This window comes from Halichoerus grypus, chromosome 1 (assembly GCF_964656455.1).
Source record: "Halichoerus grypus chromosome 1, mHalGry1.hap1.1, whole genome shotgun sequence".
Taxonomy (NCBI): Eukaryota; Metazoa; Chordata; class Mammalia; order Carnivora; family Phocidae; genus Halichoerus; species Halichoerus grypus.
Window position 1 is genome coordinate 47,597,803 of NC_135712.1, and position 15,250 is coordinate 47,613,052.

At 38.4% G+C, this 15,250-nt stretch overlaps 1 protein-coding gene across 5 annotated transcripts in view; it reads left to right on the forward strand.

Annotated features, from left to right (window-relative positions):
* TMEM45A (transmembrane protein 45A) overlaps nucleotides 1-15,250 on the forward strand; it is a 68,816-nt gene that overhangs the window by 37,713 nt on the left and 15,853 nt on the right. For 3 of the 5 annotated variants that reach the window (XM_036109696.2, XM_078063792.1, XM_036109693.2), the window contains exon 2: nucleotides 14,071-14,262. In XM_036109696.2, coding sequence (XP_035965589.1) covers nucleotides 14,073-14,262 — 190 coding nt within the window. In that variant the 5' untranslated portion in view covers nucleotides 14,071-14,072. Of the gene's footprint in view, nucleotides 1-5,277; nucleotides 5,436-8,352; nucleotides 8,533-14,070; nucleotides 14,263-15,250 lie in introns of those variants that run through there. The other 2 variants (XM_078063822.1, XM_036109694.2) reach the window with 2 other exon arrangements.

Sequence of the window (15,250 nt, forward strand, 5' to 3'; positions counted from 1 at the left end):
ACACAGAGCATTATGACCACAATAACTGTTTTTTTCAAGATGGGAAGGTGTTCTATATAGACCTTTATTTGTTTGTACCTGATCCACATATAATTGGCAGTGATGACATCCAATGCCAAGTCCTTGACCTCATAGATATCATGTTTAATGTCAGGCTCCTCTTTCTCCTTAATAGTAATATTAAACAGCAAACTTGAAAGATTTTTGTCTAAAAAGTCATGGGAATCTTGCAAACATTATTTTTTCCAAATGATGGTTTTTTGTTTTATTAGTTACAATAAAGTGTACTTTATCTTTCTGAAAAAGGTATACATAATCTTGGTTGGACTTATTTTGGTACAATAATTAACAGTTAAATTTGTTATTTAATTTTAATTTAAAATTTAAATTTAAAAATTTCTCTTTTTCCTAAGAGAGAAGGAAAAAAATCCTTTTTATGTTTAAGGGGATTTGACCCAGGGTCTTCTAAACCAGTACTTCTTAATTGGGGAAGGGGATATGATTTTGCCCCTCAGGGGACCTTTATTAAAACCTGTAGATATTTTTGACTATCACAACTGGGGGAAAAGTACTGCCAGGATCTAGTAGGCAGAGGCCAGGAATGTTGCTAAATAAACATCCTACACAGCACAAGATGGTTCTACACACAAAGAATTATCTGGCCTGGGATGTCAGTTAGTGCTGTTGTTGAGAAACACTGCCCTAGACCAGTGATTCTCAAACTTTAATGTGCATGTGAATCACCTGGGGATCTGGTTAACGTGAGGGTTCTGATTCCATCACATGTCCCCAATAGATAGAGCTGGACCTGGCACACTGTAGTTGTTCAATAAATATTTGTTTAAAGCATGAATGAAAAGATGGAGAACTAAGGGAATGAATGGATAAGCAGGCAGCCAAGAGCACTAGTGATCATTCTCATACATATGTCTGAGCATCCCTGGAGGCACTTATTCCAAAGAAAACTGAATTTCTTTTTCACAAAGCCAGCAATTTATCAAAAGCTCAGGGCATGACAGATTTCCTCAGATTAAAAACTTCTTTTCTCTGATGTCTCACACTGTCCCTTCTGACACAGGGTGAAGGTTACTTGGGTGGTTGCCAAGGCTGAATGGGTGTTGGCCACAGTGGAAAAAAACTGGAGGCCCCAGCCCTGGCCCCACACCTGAACTTGCCCCAAGGGAAAAGGATCCAGATCAAATCATATTTATGTGTGTGTTGGCAGCAGGGAGAAAGGAGGAAGTGGATAACTAAAATAAGTTTTTAGAGGAAAATCAGGTTAGAATGAATTTCATAGAATTGCCTGGTGAGGAATGGACATCCACCACGGGGCAACTCATGGTTGAGGTGTGGAGAATGGGATGATTGTGTAGTTTGTAACCCTGTGAACTTCAAGAACTCAGAGATTCATTAGCCCGAACTGGCAAATCATTTCGTTTTTACATATTCTTGGCTCTCTGGGCTCCTATTGATTACCTTCTGTCTGCTACCCCTCCACACACAGAAATCCAAACCAAGCCAAAATTTGGAATCTGATCCTGGAGTGCCTCTCCTTTTCAAGATGGTTCCCATGCCCTGGAAGGCAATTTGCTTAGAATCCAGACACATCTCTGCTGCCCTTCTGAGAATTGGTTGTGATAGGCAGAAGGGAGAAAAGGAGGGGGAGAGCAGGATGCAGGAAGGTGGGTAAAGAAGTGAGGCAGCCAAGGCCATGAGAATTGGGCAACAAAGATGTTCTCTGTAGATAGGCCAAAGATTCATCCCGATGTCGTTATCAGTAGAGCCTCTGACAACAGCGACTGCCCCGGTAGAAAGTGTGACGCAAAGGAATATGTCAACGTTGTTGATTCAGGTGTGGTCATTGCATTTTGTCCAATATGCTTGACACTGAGTCTGGGCCACTGGGGGCCTGTGCCTCTCCCCTGGACCACAGTGTCATCGCTTTCTTTTGTGGGTGGGGGGCGGGGAGCCGAATACTGGGGTTGGGAGTCATGTCTTTGCTGAAACAGTTCGTCAAGATTGATAAATGTTCTGCATCCTCCTTGGACTCCAAGAGATTCAAGTTTGTTATGAAGCAGGGTTAATGCAGACTGAGATTTGTATTTCACCAGAATGGGTTAGTGCAAGAGTTGGAGGAGTCACCTTTTCTGGACATCTTTAAATAAAACTAGAACATCTTTAAATAAAACTTCTAAACCGTTTAATAGTTTTAAGTTCTGATGCTCAAAACATGTAAAAGTTTAAAAGCTCTGATGCTCAAAACATTCAGTTGCTTCTTATTGCCCATAGAATAAAGTTTAAACTTTTTAACCTGGCATTTAAAGTCTTCTTTATCTGGCTCTAAACCACCTTCTCAGGTTTTTTATTGTTACTGTTTTTTTTAAGAAAAAAAAATTAAACATGGAAAGCAGCAAAGTAGGAATAGAGGGGAACATCCATAATTTGATACAGAATATCTACATAAAACTTACAGGTAACATCATGCTTAATGGTGAGACCTTGGGTAGGATGATGAGTTTTTAAATGCGATATCAAGTACACAATTATTCTTTTTTTTATTACTTTTTAAAAAGATTTTTATTTATTTATTTGACAGAGAGAGATACAGCGAGAGAGGAAATACAAGCAGGGGGAGTGGGAGAGGGAGAAGCAGGCTTCCCGCGGAGCAGGGAGCCCGATGCGGGGCTTGATCCCAGGACCCTGGGATCATGACCTGAGCTGAAGGCAGACGCTTAACGACTGAGCCACCCAGGCATCCACACAATTATTCTTGAAAGAAAATATGTGTTAGATCACATGAAAATTAAAAATTTCCACTCTGTGAAAGGCATTTAAAAAAAAAAAGATTTATTTATTTATTTATTTTAGAGAGAGAGAGAAAGAGAGAGAGGCATAAGCATAAGGGGCAGAGGTAGAAGGAGAGAGAATCTCAAGCAGACTCTGCGCTGACCACAGAGCCCAACACGGGACTGGATCTCATGACCCTGAGATCAAGACCTGAGCTGAGATCAAGAGTTCAGTGATTCACTGACTAAGCCACCCAGGCACCCCTGAAAGGCACTTTTAAAAGAAGGAAAAGGCAAGTGACAGACTGGGAGAAAATATTTGCAAACCATACATCTGGCATCTGGTGAAGAACTAATACTTGAAGTATATAAAGAACCCTTAAAAGTCAACAATGAATAAATGAACAACTCGATTAAAAAGTGAGCAAAAGATCTGACTGGATTACTCATCAAATAAGATATCCAGATGGCACATTATCATATGAAAATCTCCTCAATATCATATATCATTAGGGAACTGCAAATTAAAACAGCAATAACACCACACACCTATTAGAATGGTCAGAATCCAGAACACTGACAAGAGCAAATGCTAGAGACAATATGGAAAAATAAGAACTCTGTCATTCATTGCTGGTGTCTCTCTTGCTGTGTCTCTCTCTGTCAAATAAATAAATAAAAATCTTTAAAAAAATAATAAAAAAAAGAATAATTGTGTACTTGATATTGCATTTAGAAGACAATTTGGCAGGGGCGCCTGGGTGACTCAGTCAGTTAAGCATCTGACTCTTGATTTTGGGTCAGGTAAAAAAAAAGACAATTTGGCGGTTTCTTACAAAGCTAAACATAGTCTTACCATATAATCCAGGATTATGGTCCTAGATATTTACTCAAATGAATTGTGACTACTCAGTGTTTATCAGTTATCTTTATTACAAATACCTTCTATATCTGCCATGTGTAGTTTAACTTTATTTATGGTACATTGTGGTAGAGGCACTATAGACCCAGGGCTGAATATCGATCCCAGCTCCATTACTTATCATCTCCATGACCTTGGACATTTTAGTTCATCTCTAACTTTGTCGCAGTTTCTTCCTCTGTAAAATTTAGAGGTGAATTTTACTGCATTTAATTATACTTCAATAAAACTCATTGAAAAGCAGACACAGAGACTCCTTCTGCCCTTTCTTCTCTCCTGCAGCCTGGAACATGATTGTGATGGCTGGAACTTTGGCAGCTATCTTAGATTATTAGGATAAAGCCCATATTGAAGGGGAGGAGCAGGGAAACTGAAAGAGGCCTTTACACATGATAGAATTTCATTTCCATATCACATAAAACAGTTATGAAAATGGAGTATTCAGGGATGGGACAGTAGATCCACAAAGTTGTCAGCAAAAAATATTTAAATCTATTTTGTGTAACAGCAGAAGAATCTTAAAACTTCCAGATGTCAAAATAATAGCTAACATTTATTAATTGATTTTTGTTTACCAGTTTCCATTCAAGTACTTTGCATTATACTTATTTAATATTCACAAAAGCCTCTTAAATAGATACTTTTATCACTCTGATTTTACAGATGAAGAAATTTATTTAGGGATGTATCAGTTTGTTCATGCATTCACTAGTTGCTGGGCATTTGGGCTGTTTCTGGGTTTTTCATTATTATGAATAAAGCTACTATGAGCATCCATGTACAAATCTTTGTGTGGACATAATTTTAATTTCTCTTGGGTAAATACCTAGGAGTGGAATTGCTGGGTCAAATGGTAAGTGCATGTTTAACTTTATAAAAAGTGACAAACTTCTTTTGAATGGGGCTGTACAATTTTGTGTTCCCACTTAGAGTGCATAAGAGGTCCAGTTGGTCCACATCCTTGCCAATATCATCAGTATTGTCAGTCTTTTTAAATTTAGCCATTCTGGTGGATGAGTATTGGTATTTGTTATTTTAATTAACATTTTCCAATTGACTAGTGATATCGAGCATCTTTTCCTATGCTTCTTTGCCATTCACATATAAAAGATATACTTTTTAAAAAAAAATATTTTATTTATTTATTTGTCAGAGAGAGAGGGGGAGAGAAAGAGCACAAGCAGAGTGAGTGTCAGGCAGAGGGAGAAGCAGGCCCCCCCCACTGAGCAAGAAGCCTGATGCGGGACTCAATTCTAGGACCATGGGATCATGACCTGAGCTAAAGGCAGACACTTAACCGACTGAGCCACCCTAAAAGCTTTACTTTTTGAAGAGGTCAAATTTATCAGTTCTGTCCTTCATTACTTTACTTTTTTGTATTTTGCTTAAAAAATCCTTTCCTATCCCAAGGTCATAGGGATATTTTCAAATATTTTCTACTAAAAATTTTATTTTCACAATTAGGTCTTCAATCCACCTGGAATTTATTATTTATTTATTTATTTATTTATTTTAAAGATTTTATTTATTTGAGAGAGAGAGAGAGAAGAGAGACAGTGAGAGAGTACAAGCGGGAAGGAGAGGGAGAAGCAAGTTCCCTGCAGAGCAAGGAGCCCGATGCGGAGCTCGATCTCGGGACGCTGGGATCATGACCTGAGCCGAAGGCAGATGCTTAATGACCAAGCCACCCAGACGCCCCTGGAATTTATTTTTTAATCTGGTGTGAGGTAGGGATCTAGTTTGATTTTTATTCATTACTAGAGACTCAATTGTAAAAACATTATTAATTTTTTTTACTGATTGGTAATTTGTATTGTTACTTTTGCCATTTACCAACTTCCCATATATGTAGGTGTTCCAGGTGCATTTTCTGTTGTGTTCTACTCCTATGGTAGAAGTGGCTTCAATATCTCCTGTAAGTTTCTGCCACCAAGAGTTTATTCATGCTGTTTCTTATGTCTAGAGTGCTCTTCCCTTTCAGCTCCCCCTTTCTTTCTTTTTTCTTTTTATTAACATATAATGTGTTATTTGTTTCAGGGGTACAGGTCTGTGATTCATCAGTCTTAGACAATTCGCAGTGCTCACCATAGCACATACCCTCCCCAATTCAGCTCCCCTTTCAAAATCCTAATCAGTCTTCAAAGTCCAGCTTAAATGGTCCTTATAGTCTTACAGGATCCTGCCGTATGCCTTTCTTACTCCTCTAAATCAAATGAAGGGACTCAGCATACCTTTAATAGTTTATTCCTTTACCATGAATCTTGGCTCATCTCCTTGGTATCATAGTCACATGTTTTTGCCTCCTTTGTTCTGCCAAACTGTAATCATGTATGTGTTGCTGTTGTAGACAGAATAATGTCCTCATCCCACCACTTTCTGATTCCTGGAACATGTGAATAAATTACTTTACATGGCAAAAAAGGATTTTGCAGAGGTGATAAAATTAATGACCTTGAAATGAAGAGATTATTCTGGCAGGCCCAGCCTAATCATCTGGGTCTTTAAAATTGGAGAACATTTGCCAGCTGAGCTGTAGCAGCAATGAAAAGTAGGTATATTTGCTCACCATGGAGTTCCCAATAACCTGAAGCAGATTGTTAGATATGTATGTAGTAATCAGAAATTGTTCGTTGACTTGAATTGTGAAGCAGCATGAAGCTGGGAACCATAGAATGATTTCTTTAGGTTCTTACCACATCACTGATACTTATCTCTAGCATCTTCATTTTGTCAAGTGAAGTCATTGTAGATTACTCAGACCAGCTTTCTTTTGGTTGGCATCCCTCTGCATTCTGACTCTGACTATAAACAGTGGTAAATAAATATTCAGGTTACGTGCAGAGCTTCACTTCCTTTACATGCACAGACAACTCAATGGTAGAAAGTCCCAGAAGAAGGAACTCTTTCCTTATGGTGTTTAACCTAGTCAAAGAACTTGATGAGTACTGTTGGGTTCATCCGCAAACCTCTTCTGGTCTTTGCCCTTTTCTAGGGGAATAGTCTGAGATTTGGAATCATATATAAGGACCTTGAAACCCTGGCTCTGGTCTTAACTAACTCTGTGACTTAGAGTAGGTCAGTAAATCTCTTGGAGTCTCAGTTTCCTCATACCTGTGGTGGAAATAATGATACTTCCTTGAGTTGTCTCAAAAATAGAATAAACAGATGCATGAGAAGTTATTAGCATGAAGTGAAGTGGATGTTCCACTACTAACAAAAACAGTCCAGGCCTCTATTTACTTTGAAGAGTTCGTTACAGCAGGTGATTCAACATGACATTTGTTCTTATTTTCTGTTTGTTGGTTTTATGTTTTTAATACATATGTCTTTGGATTGGCTCATCCTGTGTCTTTTTTTTTTTTTAAATGTAAAGTTCTATTTGTCATTCTGGATGTTTGGTTAAGAATAGCCCATGTGACATGGGTGGTTTTAGTATTTAAAGATTGATAGGGGTATGGGTGTAAGAGGCTGGGGTATAAAAGAGATCAAAACAAAATAAAATATCTTAATAATGTATGATAAAATAAAACAGAACAGAATGTCAGGGCTCCAGTATTGTTATTGTCTTCTTTTGGAGCCAGATTATCATTCTGGCCTCAGGAGCAGCTGTTGAGCCACCACCTCTGCCCAATATGAAGCCTGATGTGAACAAGCCCATCAGAGTTTATGACACTGATGGGAGACAAATGGCCTCTGGGGTATGGTGATAAGGAAGTCACATTTAAATCTCAGTGTCTTGGTGTCATTCTGCTTGTCTCCACATAGCCTAAGCCTTTGGTTCACAAAATTTAAGAATATAAAAAAATAACTGATGAGCACTTATTAAAAATGCAGATTCATGGGTCTCCCCCCTGATGATTGATTCAGTAGATCTGAAGTGGGTGCCAAGAATCTGCATTTAATTAGCCATGTCCGCTGTTTCTGATACTGGTTGTCACCCAGCTCAGTGTTTCAGGGGGATGGGGTTCCAGAAAGAAACCCATCATTCATTGGTGATTTATTGAGTGCTAATTGGGTGCAAAGCATGATAGAGGATATGGCCCTTGCTCACCATGTTTATCATTGAGAGGGGAAGTAAGACTTGTGTACAGACAGGATAACAGCTGCTAGCTTGTCAGGTTAGAGTCAAACTGCTGCTTCTTCTTCCCATTTCACTCTGTGTACACCTCATGTTGGTTTAGAATGCACTTGTCTCTCTACTAGTTTGTGTATTCCTTGAGGGCAGGTGAGCTTCATTGATGATCTGCAGCAATTTTGTTCCATCATCTTTTCTTATTCTTGTAATTTTGGTTTTGGCTATGACTCCAACCCTAGCCCCTGTGACAATCTCTCCTGAGGCACTGCATATTAGGAAATGGTTTGCCTTCATAGGACTTATTGGACCTGCTCTGGTATGTTACTGCTGCCATACCATTCTGCTTGTCTTCTGTCCATCTTGATGACCTGGAAGAGATAGCAAAGATCACACATGCTCTACTGGGCTTTGGTTCTCACAGCAGGGACACATGTTTGAGCCTAGTGGTCACGTGGGTGGGTGGCAAGGTGAGGCTTCTTGGGAGCTATGGCACAATGTTTGGACATGAAGTAGGATTTCAAAAGGGTGTGGCCCGAAGATTTACATTTATGAAGGCATTGTGACATATTCTGAAAGTTTACCTGCTGCCTTCATGCTGGAAAAACATAAGCACATTGGTTTAGTCTCTAAGAAAGAGAGTAATTAGATTTAGGCCAGTCAGTATCTGCTTTCCTTCTTGAAGCTGGAATCATTATAAGTTCTTGGAAGAAGAGAATTGAGTTGGACTTGACATTGAGGAAAGTGTGAAGGTAAGGATAATTTAACTAAGAAAACTTTTTTGAAATAGTTGAAATTTGGGAAATAATGACTGGTATGGAATGATGGAGAACTTTAAAGCTACAAATGCTTGTATATATTTTGCTTTGAGTGTTCAAGCAAATGGTAAAGTGAAGTTCAAGAAATAGTTAAAATTTGTTTAGTGTATGGGAATTTATAAATGTGCCTTGAAAGGAGTCACTAAGATTTAGGAATACTTTATTTTGGTGGTGGCTCAAGATGAAATTTTAATTTAAGTTTCCCCCATGGCATTCATTTTATATTGAAATTAGTATTTGGTTGAGATTCCACCAAGAAAACTATAGGATCTCTTTCTGTGAGATATTTTAAGCTCTCTCCTCTTTTTGTGCGCAGGTCTGGTCTGTGGTTTATGTGGCTGTAACGCTGGGAATTAACACTTGACACCTAAGTTAGATCTTGGGATTTGTCCAATATTATCTCTAAGTATTAGAGTTTAAAAATATTTCCCTTTAGGATGAGTGTGTAAATTTGGAGGACAGTGAGAAAAAAAGAGGCCAACAAGGGTATCAGGAGTCAATGTTTGTCATTAGCCCAGAGGATGATGTTTGTGTCATTAGGAGTAGAGGGTTTATTTATGGATTTGTTTGGATTGGGGAGGAGTATGAATTTTTAGGATAAATTGCAGCTGGAAGCTGGTGACTGAATCTTGCAGCCCACCATTTCAGGCTTGAATGAACCACTTTCCCCATGAGATTATTTTAAGTGGCAAGATCAGGCAAGGAGGATATTGAAGAAGGACTTTTTTGTTTCCTATTCTGGTGATTTTTCTGAGGTTTCTGCTGGTTGTCTGGCAAGTATGATTTGCTTTGTGGGTGAGAAAAGCCTGGTGTTCTTCTTCCAAGGGGAATGTGTCTGCTCTTTGGATTTGGATTGAATCAAACTCTGGACTACTTGGCTTTTAAGAGCAGTAAATTGCAACCTCAGGTAATAGTAAAGCAGGGAACAAAAGATAGATTTATGGATAATGGTGTTCTAGGAGATCACAGTGAAGTGATATTTGAGGATCTGAGCAGTTCTTTCTTTCCACAATGGAAGTGAAAAAAAAAAAAATGAATACTATTTTCATTGCCAGGAGCAACTGGGTCTGTTCGGTTGCTTAGCCAGGCAAATATAGCAAGCCTGCTTTGACTTCGTTTTGTTTGAGTTTTTTTAAACAGAGAACAATTGAGCCATCACGTTGTTTCAGATTAAAAGGCTAAAGATGCAGAAGTTCTGTAACTGATGTAGGAGCAATGCCTCATTTCTTTCCCTACTCCGATCACCTCATATCCCTTTTCAAAAACTTTCATCTACTCCCCATTGCCTCCCTATCACGTCCCAATGACTATGCTGAGGTATATTGGTTCACTCAGGTTTTGGGGCAGCAGGAACCTATTATAATGTTCGTCATGGAGGTGGATCAGGAAGATTATTTGGCCAGAGCCACACATTTCGGAAGGGCCCCAAATTTAAATTTTCATGTTAGCTCCAACATAGCCAATATGTTTTGCATCTGTGGTGAAGGTATTTATTAGGTAAACCTAAACATTGAAAAGCAACCATGGTTTCTATAACTCCGTTTTGGCATTTTCTTCCTTTTTTAAATTTATCAGGGCCTAAAAAAATGGAGGATAGCCCAGGCTCCTAACCTCTGAGGCCCCAAATGACCACTACACAGGCTCTCAATAGTGATGGACATAGAGGCTAATGAAGAGGACAGACCTTCAATAACTAATCACACAAAGAATTCATTAAAATAAGAACTGGGTACCTTGAGAAGGTATAAGGGGGCCTTCTCTTTGGGCCATCAGGGAGGATTTCCCTAGGCAGTTGAAATTGAAAGAGCAAGGGGAGTCAGCCAGATTTGGGGCAGGGGAGTGTTCATATAAGGTCTTAATAATCAATTAGTTTTCAGAGACAAGGTGGCCTCTACGATGATTTTCATATTTTGAGTTTGGGCAAGTAAGTGAATGGTGGTGGTGTTAACAAAATCAATGACTAGGGGAAAATTATTTTCTGGTAGTGGGTGGGTAGATAACATGATTAGTTCAATTTGTGGGTATGTTGAGTATGAGTGAGCTTTGAGACATCAGAGTAGAGATGTTTTATAACTATATGATCTTTTAAGAAGGGCTTAGTTACTCTTGTTAATTTAGAACTTCATAGTGTATAAGATGCTATCCAGATTCAAAGGACGGGGGGTAGAAAGAATAGATTTATGGCCCCTGCTTTCAAGAAGCTTATTCTTTAAATGCAGTCAAGGAATTAAATAACTACAGAAGATTCCAGTAACCCTCTAAGACAATAGCAGGAGAAATGTTACAAGCAGTACATGAATGACTGCCAAGGGAAGTATATAGATGTTTGTTGCTTTTCAGCAGTAATTGTCCAAGTAGAATTTCTCATTTGATTTTACTTTTGTTCTACTTTGGTAGTTTGAGGTGGGTTGAAGATAATATGAGCTTGCTTAAAACTACTGTGGGTTATTTGCTTTGGAGGAAACGTGTTTTGATTTTAGGAGGTAGGTATTTTTCTTTGTCTCATTTTACAGAAGAGGAAACAGAGGCACTGAGAAGTGAAATAATTTGCCCAAGTCACATAGCTAGTAAATAGTAGAGTTGGGATTTAGATCTAGTCCACCTGAATCCAAAGCCCCTTCTCAGGTTTGAAAAATGCTGTTCTTTACACTAAATATATCCCCTATCGCTTAAGTTATTTGAAAACTTTATTTTAAGTGGCTGCAAAAAATTTTAAATCATTCTTCTGATTTAGACAATGTATCTTTTTAATTTGGTGCTTGTATTTCCAGTTATAACTTTAGGATAGCTTCCTGGAAATGGGTTTCCTGTACCAAGGAATATAAAACCGTCAAGGCTTCTTAAAACATATCAAATTCTTCTCTAGAACCGTACAAATAATTTACAGTCTGGATATATTTTTCAATCCCACATAAAAGCATTTTCCAATACTATGTGGCTTCTTAGGCCAAGACAAACAGGAGAACTCAGTAACACTACTACAGATGGTGGTTAGGATGATGAATCACAGAAAAGAACTTCAGGTATCACCTAGGCCACCTTCTTCTTCTATTAAGAACTAAGGCTCAGAGAGGTTAAGGGACATGCCCCAAACCACAGCACTAATTAGGGTCAGAGTTAGGACAAGAATGGTCACTTAGTACTATGTGATATACAATTGACCCTTGAACAACATGGGAGTTAGGGGCGCCAAGCCCCTGCAGTCGAAAACCCATGTATTACCCTTGACTCCCCCCAGACTGAATAACCAGTAACCTACTGTTTACTGGAAGCCTTACTGGTCACCTAACACATATTTGTATGCTACATATATTATATACAGTATTATTACGACAAAGTAAGCTAGAGGAAAGAATATGTTATGAAGAAAATTGTAAGGAAGAGAAAATACATTTCCAGTATGTACTGCAAAAAAATCTGCATCTAAGTGGACCCGAGCAGTTCAACCCTGTGTTGTTCAAGAGTCAACTGTATTGAGTCAGATTCTATTTGAAGGTTTGGATGATTCAGGGGTGTGCCAAAATGTCCACCTGGGGGCTTGACTGAAAATTTAAGAGACTCTTACTGTTTGAGTTAACTTCACAGTTCCCCCTTGAAATTTCACAGTTGTGAAGGATGTGGAAGTCACCCAAAGGGGTCTCCCCTGAACTGAAATGCCCAGTACCCACTCAAGGAGATAAAGTCCTCTGCTGCGCCAGGGGAAACCTGAAATCTCCTTTCATCAGTGCTCCTACATCTGGCCTACTGTGAGATTCATAAAGAGGATTCTGCATTCTCTTTTCATTATTCTGTTGATGGTACAGGACATTTGAACAAAGGGCTGCTCACATAATTCAAGACTGATTTTCTATAGCACTGACCAAAAATGGAAGCTATTTCTTTTTATTATTTGTCTCACTGTGTAAATGTAACAATTGTGTAAACAATTTACAGTTTGATTTGGCTTGGCATCAATCTGAAAAGACTAGGTTAAGCTCTTTAAGCCTTAAAGGTTCAATAACTTAGCACAATTGATCTGAAGCAGACTGGTTGGCCATCCACTATGTTCTGGATAAGCCATGCCAAGGTTGCCACGGCAGGGGAAAGGTGAATTAAAGGAGTCATGTAGGCTCTTAACTCACTCAGCCTGGAAATGACAAATGCCATAGTCCATTGGCCAGAACTAGAAACATGGTTTTTGTTTGTTTGTTTGTTTAGGTAGGATAAAATATTTTTTTCATAAGTTTCTATTTAAATTGAAGTTAGTTAACATATAGTGTAGATTGGTCTCAGGAGTAGAATTTAGTGATTTATCCCTTACATACAACACCCAGTGGTCATCACAAGTGCCCTCTTTAATGCCCATCACCCATTTAGCCCATCCCCCCATGCACCTCCCCTCCAGCAACCCTCAGTTTGTTCTCTATAGTTGAATCCCTTATGGTTTGCCTCTCTCTGTGTTTTTATCTCATTTTATTTTTCCTTCCCTTACCCTGTGTTTATCTGTTTTGTTTCTTAAATTCCACATATGAGTGAAATCATATGGTATTTGTCTTTCTCTGACTGACTTATTTAACTTATCCTCTAGTTCCATCCACATCGTTGCAAATGGCAAGATTTCATTCTCTTTGATATCTGAGTAATACTCCATTATAAAAAAAAAATGCCACATCTTCATTATCCATTCACTAGTTGAGGTACACTTGGGCTCTTTCCATAGTTTGGCTAATGTTGATAATGCTGCTATAAACATCGGGGTGCATGGACCCCTTTGAATCTGTATTTTTGTATCCTTTCAGTAAATACCTAGTAGTGCAATTGCAGGGTTGTAGGGTAGTTCTATTTTTAACTTTTTGAGGCACCTCCATACTGTTTAGAAACATGGTTTTGAATCACCTGGAGAAGAGGCTGGGAAAAGTCTGTGGAGGAGCACTTGAATATTTGATGAGCACTAATGGTCTCTTTTATATACTCGATGCTTGATACTTTGAAATTACTTACTTAAAAAATTGTAGGCAATTTTATATCATTTCAAGTTTTAAACATGCAGGTAAAACTTTCATATTACTTTCCACCAAATATGCTTAAAGTGTAACTATATGGTGTTGCACATGCTATCATTTTAAGAAATCCTTGAGCTCCCTATTAAAAACAATAGAACTCTTGCTTAATAGTTGTGAGATTTGGGCAAGTCACTTAACTCTCTAACCCTGTGTCCCAACTGAAAATGGGTATGTTGTAAAAATTAGGATAGAGATTGTGTGTAAAACATTTGACATAGTGCCTAGCACAAGGTAAGTTTTCAATGAATATGAATTTTTTTCTTCTTGGTGTTGTTGATATTGCAGTGATTGACAGTAACATCGACTCCTCTTAAATCAATGGTATATCCATAATCATCAGAAAATAGTGTATTTTATGAGAATGAGCGATGTTTCGACTAAGTTCTGGAAACAAAATGTCTTCATCCTCTGTATGTTCTAATCTTGGTAGACATGGGGAATTTCAAAGGTCATGCCCTCCCCGGAACCTTCTTCATTATCATGGGTATCTGGTGGACCACCAGGTGCGTTCTGAAATATGCCTGCAAAAAGCACAAGCGGACTTCCTACCTTGGCTCCAAAGCATTATTCCATCGAATAGAAATTTTTGAGGGAATCACGTTAGTCAGCATGGCTATCACCGGTGAGTGGACCACTTCTGTGTTCTGTTTTCTCCTTTTGGGTATTTCTACATGCAAAGAGAAAATTAAATATCAAATCAAGAAATCACTAAAATGAATTTTTATTAAAAAATATCTCTGAACACATATTCTAATTATAATTTCTATCTGATATAATTTGTTAGAAGGTGACACTTCATGTTTATACAAAGGCCTATTCCTTAATGAGTCAGTGATGGATATTAACTTGCCTGCCCACTCAAGGTGAATTTCCTTTATCGAATTAGTTGGAACCTTGAAATAATTTTGTCATTTATTCTGATGCCTGAAAGAGGAAACTCTATCAGAAGCCATTTCTCAAAATGATGCCAAAATAATCAAGTTATTGTGGGAAAGCCTCAGTCATAAGTTGTTGCTGATGGACTGTAACAGAGGGCTCAGGCTGAAGACGACCTTGCTTTATGCACTCATCCTTTTTGTGTGATTCCTAAATTGAAAAGGGAAGTTAGGCCAGATGACTTCTAAGGCCTTTTCATTGACTATAAGATTCTGTGAAAATTTTCTGTGGTTTTAGAATTCCACTGTAGCCTCTCCTTTGTGAAAGGCAGAACTTTCTCATTTCCCTTTGGATTTCCTCCTGCTTTATTCATGGCAATTGGTCTTTGCTGTGGACATGAAATTACAGAGCAACCATTTCCAAAAAGAGGGATTGCCTTGCCAAATTCCATAGATTGACACATAAAGCAGAATTTTAAAGAAAGTTTTACTGTTTCTGTAACTGACTAGACCAGGTGCTGTAATCTGTGTTTTCTGTAAACTTGACTTGGGGAAAAGCTGAACTCTAATATTTTGATTCTGAATCAAGCACAACTTGCTACTTCTTGGCAGCCACCCAGAGATGCAGGACGTGTCAGAAGGAAGTAAACAGCCTCTGTAGGATTTATCTAGTCATTAGATGAAAATGGGAACTAAGACCATCAGTGGAACTGATCAGGGAACTATGAAGAACTG